We start from the raw sequence: 9119 nt of genomic DNA, 5'->3' as shown, positions 1-9119 counted from the left end.
ACTGTTGCACAGACTGGAGTTGGAATAGTAAATTATACAACTCAAGTACTTTCCCTAAAATGAGTTATTTTAATGACTTGCGGGGTAAAGCAACGCGTTGTAAAGATGTGTTGGTGGTTCAGACCATGTTGTAAAGGGATGCGGATAAATGCCTTTGAAATTCCGACATATATCCACCTTGAGTTTTGACATTTTTAGACTTGAATATTAAAAAGTGAAACATTCCTTAAAATGTCTGAACCATTTTATCAGAATTAGAAGACTGACAGTGAAATATACAAAACAAACAACATGAAAGAATATCAACTTTTGTACTACAGATTGAAGGGGAAAAAACACTGACTGTAATCATACAAATAATGAGACGAGAAATACAAAATAAAAACTGCAAAATTGTGAGCTACAATTTTGAAATGATGTAATATTAATTTTATATCTATTTGCATTAATTGACCTTGCCTTCTTAATTTCACAATTCTTTAATTTCAGCATTTAAATGTCTAATACTTCTTCTTTTTCAAATGGCGTTTCACTGATTGCACCACAAATGTTTGGATCATTTCATGTATCTATCAATTGAGCCATGGGGGCCTAAATTAAGATGCAGTTACTGCCAATGTTTTGTACAGATTGGTGTCTTAGTTTAGGAGTCGGAGCAGCACTATTTTACCACCTTAGACTGTGGTAAATGGTTTCTGTCACAGCCTCCAAGAAATGTGCTGCTTTTGTCTGGAAATATAGCATCATTTGTTGATATATTTAAAGTAAGCAAATGAATATAACATATCAACAGAGGTAGAACAATAACATTAAACATAACAGGGCACATAACTACTAACAGCACATCAAAATTAAAAGCAAAATCCAACACAACAACCACAGTACAACACAATAAAATCACATTGCAATAATTAAGCACAATCACATCAGCATAAAAAGTACGAAACACATCAACAGCAAAGTGCAACATAACATATGAGCACAAACGATATTATAACTCATTATCACGTTCAGGATCCTGTTTTCGTAACATGGTGCTTAAAGCTGTAATTTACTACTGAGACCAAAAAATAGTGGCAGTCAAAATGTTTTGTGATCTGAACAACGATTTCGGATCTTGCCACATCTGTTTTTTAATAATGGCCCACAAATCATTTCTTCCTCTACGATTATCGTCAAAGTCTTTACTGTCCATTTAATGCTGTTGTGGGAATAAGGAAAGAACTCGAAATGTGGAGAGATGTACAGTTTTATACGTATAGGATGCAAAAACTAGAAAAATGCAAATAACTATTGAATACCAAAAGAAATTAAATTAGTTGAAGGCACACCGAAAACCTAAGTGAAAACTGGCTTTTGTAAAGAAACAAAGTGATAGTACTTCGAGACTAATATGTACATCTGGAATGTTAGTATCCGGAAGGATACTCACAGGATATAAAGAAAGTGATGGCAAGGTGAAATCGAATCACTTGGTTGAGTTGACTTGAAAAATCAAGTGTTTACGGCCATTCTACAGACGACAAAGTCTCCATTACTTGTGGCCCATTGAACAAGGAAACTGGAACCAGCTGTGAACAATTTCCTTCTTCCAACGATTGAATTAAAGGGTGCTAATGTCACTTTAACAAGAGCATACTCATAGTGGGGGATGCTGCAGGGCCATACATTCATAACAGGACTTCTTGTAATAAAATATCATAACATGGCTATTCGCGTAGGCCATTATGTGTAGACATAAGCACAGGATATATGGTTGTGCTATTTGACTCCTGACTTTGTGACAAAGCTGAACTTCTTCAAGTGCAAACAAAATGGTTAACTGATTTTAAGAAGAAAAAATACCTGTAACATTACAAAGGAGTTACTAAAGGGGTTGCTTAACCTATTAGTGCGTTTTGCATTAAATTATTTTTTGCAATTTTGACATGTATGCACAAGGCGCTGTCTTCCTTGACCTAGACCTGTAGGCAACACATCACAGGGGAAAATATAACCCTTTGCATACAAATACATTGTTAGCTACTTTGGATGACGAGTGTATGAGTTAAACCTTGTAATGTTTTTGCACAACACAAAAATACATCAGGTACATGCTACCTTTATGTGAGAGGTCATGTGACTTTGAGTTCAGTTCGTTGACATTGTGCGATGGGTGAAAGATTGCTCTCTCCACTCTAATTTCTCTAATGATGCCTGGTTCTGTGTGCTTCTGTTTTTTCAGCATTCCAAGAAATTTTGTGAAGGACTCTGAAGCACGTTATTACATATGGCGTTGTCAGGACTGATCAACGAGTTTTATTAACGCAGAAAGTCTCTCTGAAAGGGCCCCTTATTCAAGTTCCAAGGAAAGGGGCGCGTGCCTCTACCTGAACCCACGCAGCCTGTGACGGACCAGTGGCCGCCATTGGATGATGTGTTGACGTAGTTCAAGGAAGAGAAGGAAAGAAAGACTCGCCCTTCTGAAATGAAGTGTCCCTCTTGGGAGAAACCACTGGATTGCCTGAAAAATATGAAGCCCTGTGGGAACGGCCAGCTGCTTCTGCTTTTGTTGTGTTGTTTTCTTGTGCTGCCGCACTCTAACCAATCGTTTGTTAAAGTTAACCGCGGGATAAGGGTGGCGAAGGGACAGTCGGCGTTCCTGTCCCGTGAAGATCTGGAGTTTTCTATTCCACGCGAGAAGGATGCATGCAAAGTGGAGGTTGTGATGAATGAACCGATAACGCAGAGAGTCGGGAAACTGTCACCCCAGGTAAGACGAACTTCTGTTAATATCAGCACTATGTGGCCCATGCCTATTTTTGAGAATGGCCTTCTAGGTCTTTCGTGATATTTTGATAATATGCCCCGACAATGACGACAGGTTTTTTAGCCTCACATTTTCCAGTCGTGTAATCATTTAACTTATGGAAAGGGACATGGTTTGATAAAGACAGTAGTTGTGGCTTTTGTATAATAGAATTGTTTCAAAAATATTCACTAACAAACGGCATATTTACAGTGAGGGCGGTAGAAATGTGTCGAGTTTCCTCATATGCAGAATGTGGCATGCATAATGTAAGTGCCTGTGAGGCGCAATGGGTTGTTGCACCTGTTTGCACTTGCTATGACCCGTATGTAGGGTCAGATTTACCACGTATTCACACACCGCAGTGCAGCAGTCGCAAATGCTGTGGTGCGCCAAAAGGAGAGAGGAGGTGAGCACCAATTTACAGAAATATTCCTTTGTCCTCCCCTTTCTCTAGCACCGGCGATAAAATCAGCTGCCTTGTGCCACGGAGACACCCTTGCACCATAGTGCAAGGGTGTCTCCCTGAGTCTAGCATGGTTTTGTACTGAAAGAAGATTCCCTTCTAGTACAAAATACTACACTCAGACTAACTTTAAAACTTTCCCCACCTTGTATGTTTGCTGTACAGTGCAGCACACACACTTAAAGTCGCAAAAGGAATGAGAAATGAAAGCATTTTTCCTTCATTGCCCCTATTTGAAAAGGACGCAGTTTTCTGAAGCTAAACCCTATCTACTTTATTCAGTAAATAATGTTTAGCTTTAGAATACCTGGGTGGCTGCATGTGAATGGCTGTGCACCACCCATGGTATACCCCATTGGCGCTAAGCAATGCAAATATCGATGCTTCGTATTACTTTCACGTTATTTTCAGAAAGTAAATCGCAAAAATAGATTTTACGCCAAATTGTATCACTTTTGTGACTCAAACACGACTTAACATCTTAGTAAATCTCCCCCTAAGCGTGTTCCAGTCGGAGTGATAGTGCATAAACTGTCCTGTCTTGGCAACTCAGCTGAATATCAGTGCATCAGCTCAATAATCCAAGCTTCAATCTGCTTTAAAAATGCCAGTGTGACATAAGATGAAATGCTTCAACAAATAGCTTCCTATGTTTAGTGATTAAATAGATTTCAGTTTAACATTCTCTTTTTATTCTTGAAAGTACCTCAACATTACACTTTCTCAACCCTTTTCCAACAACTACTCCTTTGCACAGATTTTTCTATGATTAAGGCTCGCGGGCAAAGTCTTCGTAATTTTATAGTTAACCAATTATACAGCACAAAAAACGTAAAATGTAGTTCAATAACGCCCCGGTTGTCCTCGTGCTTCATTCTAGTTGTGTTTGCTTTTTGTCTATTTATTGAAAATCCCTGAGAAAACAGCCGACGTGCCCCTAAATGTGCAGCATTTTAAAAACAATGTGCATTATTTATTTATCTATTTATTTGAGGATTTTTATAAAGTGCTGATGATCACCATGTGTGTAGCTAGTATTTTGGGCATGCTTGAGTCTTTTTGTGGTGGGGCGGGGGCAGTTTATTGTGAGGTCTCTTTGCCTGTGCATCTAAAACGTGTACAGTTTGATGCCTACACCATCAGGCACTGCGACATCCGTGCGCAGCAAGACAAATGCAGCAGTATGCAGCTGCAGGAAGGAAATGGCGGGAGGAGACCTTTCTGTGCCTAGAGCTCTCTTTCTGTTCGAAACTTAAAGACAATTGTTTACACATTACCAGAGACATTTTAAGGCATGAGCAAGGTGGACAATTGCCCATGGCCCCCACTTTACAGGGGTTCCTCTGGTAAAATAAATTGGACAGTCACAAGCCTTTCTCTCTTCTTACCCGTCTCTTTGTCACTCTCACTCTTTTGTCTAGTTCTCTATCTCTACCTCTCTCTGCTTACCTCTGCCTCTCTACCTATCCCTAACTCACAACACAATATCTTTCTTCCTCTCACTGCACCTCACTTACCTGAGGCTCCACAATTTCTCTCTCAATACGTTTTTCATTCTCTTTAGCTCCCTCTCTTCCTGAAAATTACTCTTACCGCCTACTGCGTTCTGTGGTTCCCTCTTACCTCTTTTTGTACCTCACCTTTCTCTACTTCATATCTACTTCTAAATTGTTTTATCTCATCTCGCTCGACTTCAAAAATCAGTAGAACCCCATCTTTCTCTCTACCCCCTCCTTGTACCTTAACTCTCTCAAACTCATCACGCCTGAGTGCTTGATCGGTCTGTGAACTTTGGGGATTTGCGGTTTAATTCATGTGACGTGGTTCAGCAGTTGTCCTTTGAAAGGGCTTTTCAAACTACCTCTTGCTTTTTAGGTCTCGGGCTTCGAGACCTATTGTTGCCGAGATGGGTCTGAAGGGACGTAGACTGGGGAACGAGTGCCGATTGCCCTTCGTGAACGCGCAAGCCCAGCCCCGCCCCCCCCCCCAGCCGTGCACATCTCTTGCTCCAACTGTGCACAGCAAGGCAGCCTCTCGCCTCTCAATCACGCGCACACACACACACACACACAGGAGCGCACAGACACCACCCCCCCTTACAACTAAGCGGCACACTCAGACACATGCACACACACATTCCCGCCCCCCCCCAGCCGACCGGGGTCTGTGGACGCGCACACACACAGGCAGGCAGGCAGTCACGAGCCGTGCACACACAGACACACACTCAGAGACAGACAGACACACGCACACACACACACCCCCTTCCTCTCTGCCCACTCCCTCTCTGCCGCCCCCCCTCTACCCCCCACTCACCGGGCTCTTTCCCTCGCAGCGGGTCAGTCATGGCAGCAGGCAGACTCGGTGTCTTCTCCGGGGATCTTCAGATGATGTGCACGCCCACGCTGCGTCTCGTGCACGCCCACCACGCTGTTTCGCGCCTGTTGATCCTCAGCTTGTTGCTTACAGCCAGTGGGTTGAACTTGAACGTACTCGACAAAATATCCTTATATAACTAAAAACTAAGCATCATCTTCATCTCACGTTTGTAAAGGTAACCATGAACACCAATTGTGTTAAAATATATTGAATACGATAGATCACCTTCCACTCGCCCATACATATACTTTAAATTCCTTATTCCTGATTTATTAGAACAAAGCAACGCAGAAGATAATTTTTGGTTGTCTGTGGGTGGGGAGATGCTGTTAGCACTCTCTGCCCCCTTTTCCTATCATTGACTCTTTGGCGCTTATAGGAAAAACCCAAGCTGCTTATACTGTAGAGGAATTCTGCATAAGGATTATTATAGCGTGAGTGCAGAGTGCGCACAGTTCAGAGTGCGCAGACTGCAGAGTGTGAAGTAGTGAGTGCAGAGTGAGTGAGCAGAGTGTGAGTGCAGAGTGCAGAGTGTGAAGTAGTGAGTGCAGAGTGTGAAGTAGTGAGTGCAGAGTAGTGAGTGCAGAGTAGTGAGTGCAGAGTAGTGAGTGCAGAGTAGTGAGTGCAGAGTAGTGAGTGCAGTGAGTAGTGAGTGCAGTGAGTAGTGAGTGCAGTGAGTAGTGAGTGCAGTGAGTAGTGAGTGCAGTGAGTAGTGAGTGCAGTGAGTGCAGAGTAGTGAGTAGTGAGTGCAGAGTAGTGAGTGCAGAGTAGTGAGTGCAGAGTAGTGAGTAGTGAGTGTAGAGTAGTGAGTGCAGAGTAGTGAGTAGTGAGTGGTGAGTGCAGAGTAGTGAGTAGTGAGTGCAGAGTAGTGAGTAGTGAGTAGTGAGTAGTGAGTGCAGAGTAGTGAGTAGTGAGTGCAGAGTAGTGAGTGCAGAGTAGTGAGTGCAGAGTAGTGAGTAGTGAGTGCAGAGTAGTGAGTGCAAAGTAGTGAGTAGTGAGTGGTGAGTGCAGAGTAGTGAGTAGTGAGTGCAGAGTAGTGAGTAGTGAGTGCAGAGTAGTGAGTAGTGAGTGCAGAGTAGTGAGTAGTGAGTGCAGAGTAGTGTGTAGTGAGTGCAGAGTAGTGAGTGCAGAGTAGTGAGTAGTAAGTGCAGAGTAGTGAGTGCAGAGTAGTGAGTAGTGAGTGGTGAGTGCAGAGTAGTGAGTAGTGAGTGCAGAGTAGTGAGTAGTGAGTGCAGAGTAGTGAGTAGTGAGTGCAGAGTAGTGAGTAGTGAGTGGTGAGTGCAGAGTAGTGAGTAGTGAGTGGTGAGTGCAGAGTAGTGAGTAGTGAGTGGTGAGTGCAGAGTAGTGAGTAGTGAGTGCAGAGTAGTGGGTAGTGAGTGCAGAGTAGTGAGTAGTGAGTGCAGAGTAGTGAGTAGTGAGTGGTGAGTGCAGAGTAGTGAGTAGTGAGTGCAGAGCAGTGAGTGCAGAGTAGTGAGTGCAGAGTAGTGAGTAGTGAGTGCAGAGTAGTGTGTAGTGTGTAGTGAGTAGTGAGTAGTGAGTGCAGAGTAGTGAGTGCAGAGTAGTGTGTAGTGTGTAGTGAGTAGTGAGTAGTGAGTGCAGAGTAGTGAGTAGTGAGTGCAGAGTAGTGAGTAGTGAATGCAGAGTAGTGAGTAGTGAGTGCAGAGTAGTGAGTAGTGAGTAGTGAGTGCAGAGTAGTGAGTAGTGAGTGCAGAGTAGTGAGTGCAGAGTAGTGAGTAGTGAGTGCAGAGTAGTGAGTAGTGAGTGGTGAGTGCAGAGTAGTGAGTAGTGAGTGCAGAGTAGTGAGTAGTGAGTGCAGAGTAGTGAGTGCAGAGTAGTGAGTAGTGAGTGCAGAGTAGTGAGTAGTGAGTGCAGAGTAGTGAGTAGTGAGTGCAGAGTAGTGAGTGCAGAGTAGTGAGTAGTGAGTGCAGAGTAGTGAGTAGTGAGTGGTGAGTGCAGAGTAGTGAGTAGTGAGTGCAGAGTAGTGAGTAGTGAGTGGTGAGTGCAGAGTAGTGAGTAGTGAGTGGTGAGTGCAGAGTAGTGAGTAGTGAGTGGTGAGTGCAGAGTAGTGAGTAGTGAGTGGTGAGTGCAGAGTAGTGAGTAGTGAGTGCAGAGTAGTGAGTAGTGAGTGCAGAGTAGTGAGTAGTGAGTGGTGAGTGCAGAGTAGTGAGTAGTGAGTGCAGAGCAGTGAGTGCAGAGTAGTGAGTGCAGAGTAGTGAGTAGTGAGTGCAGAGTAGTGTGTAGTGTGTAGTGAGTAGTGAGTAGTGAGTGCAGAGTAGTGAGTGCAGAGTAGTGTGTAGTGTGTAGTGAGTAGTGAGTGCAGAGTAGTGAGTAGTGAGTGCAGAGTAGTGAGTAGTGAATGCAGAGTAGTGAGTAGTGAGTGCAGAGTAGTGAGTAGTGAGTAGTGAGTGCAGAGTAGTGAGTAGTGAGTGCAGAGTAGTGAGTGCAGAGTAGTGAGTAGTGAGTGCAGAGTAGTGAGTAGTGAGTGGTGAGTGCAGAGTAGTGAGTAGTGAGTGCAGAGTAGTGAGTAGTGAGTGCAGAGTAGTGAGTGCAGAGTAGTGAGTAGTGAGTGCAGAGTAGTGAGTAGTGAGTGCAGAGTAGTGAGTAGTGAGTGCAGAGTAGTGAGTGCAGAGTAGTGAGTAGTGAGTGCAGAGTAGTGAGTAGTGAGTGCAGAGTAGTGAGTAGTTAGTGCAGAGTAGTGAGTAGTGAGTGCAGAGTAGTGAGTAGTGAGTGCAGAGTAGTGAGTAGTGAGTGGTGAGTAGTGAGTAGTGAGTGGTGAGTGGTGAGTGCAGAGTAAAGAGTAGTGAGTGCAGAGTAGTGAGTAGTGAGTGCAGAGTAGTGAGTGCAGAGTAGTGAGTAGTGAGTGCAGAGTAGTGAGTAGTGAGTGCAGAGTAGTGAGTAGTGAGTGCAGAGTAGTGAGTGCAGAGTAGTGAGTGCAGAGTAGTGAGTAGTGAGTGCAGAGTAGTGAGTAGTGAGTGCAGAGTAGTGAGTGCAGAGTAGTGAGTAGTGAGTAGTGAATGCAGAGTAGTGAGTAGTGAGTGCAGAGTAGTGAGTAGTGAGTGCAGAGTAGTGAGTGCAGAGTAGTGAGTAGTGAGTGCAGAGTAGTGAGTAGTGAGTGCAGAGTAGTGAGTAGTGAGTAGTGAGTGCATAGTAGTGAGTAGTTAGTAGTGAGTGCAGAGTAGTGAGTAGTGAGTGCAGAGTAGTGAGTAGTGAGTGCAGAGTAGTGAGTGCAGAGTAGTGAGTGCAGAGTAGTGAGTGCAGAGTAGCGAGTAGTGAGTGCAGAGTAGCGAGTAGTGAGTGCAGAGTAGCGAGTAGTGAGTGCAGAGTAGTGAGTAGTGAGTGCAGAGTAGTGAGTACAGAGTAGTGAGTAGTGAGTGCAGAGTAGTGAGTAGTTAGTGCAGAGTAGTGAGTAGTGCGTACAGAGTAGTGAGTAATGAGTGCAGAGTAGTGAGTGCAGAGTAGTGAGTAGTGAGTAGTGAGTGCATAGTA

General features: G+C 43.9%; 1 protein-coding gene across 1 annotated transcript in view; it reads left to right on the top strand.

Moving 5' to 3' along the window:
- The first annotated feature begins 2224 nt into the window (after positions 1-2224).
- FREM1 (FRAS1 related extracellular matrix 1) overlaps positions 2225-9119 on the top strand; it is a 564068-nt gene continuing 557173 nt past the window's right edge. Inside the window, exon 1 of the mRNA XM_086961404.1 lies at positions 2225-2752. Within this exon, the coding sequence (XP_086817530.1) occupies positions 2468-2752 (285 nt within the window). The 5' untranslated portion in view covers positions 2225-2467. The remainder of the gene's footprint in view (positions 2753-9119) is intronic.

Source organism: Lissotriton vulgaris, chromosome 3_1 (assembly GCF_964263255.1).
Source record: "Lissotriton vulgaris chromosome 3_1, aLisVul1.2, whole genome shotgun sequence".
Lineage (NCBI taxonomy): Eukaryota > Metazoa > Chordata > Amphibia > Caudata > Salamandridae > Lissotriton > Lissotriton vulgaris.
This window is presented reverse-complemented; position numbering and strand designations above follow the sequence as displayed.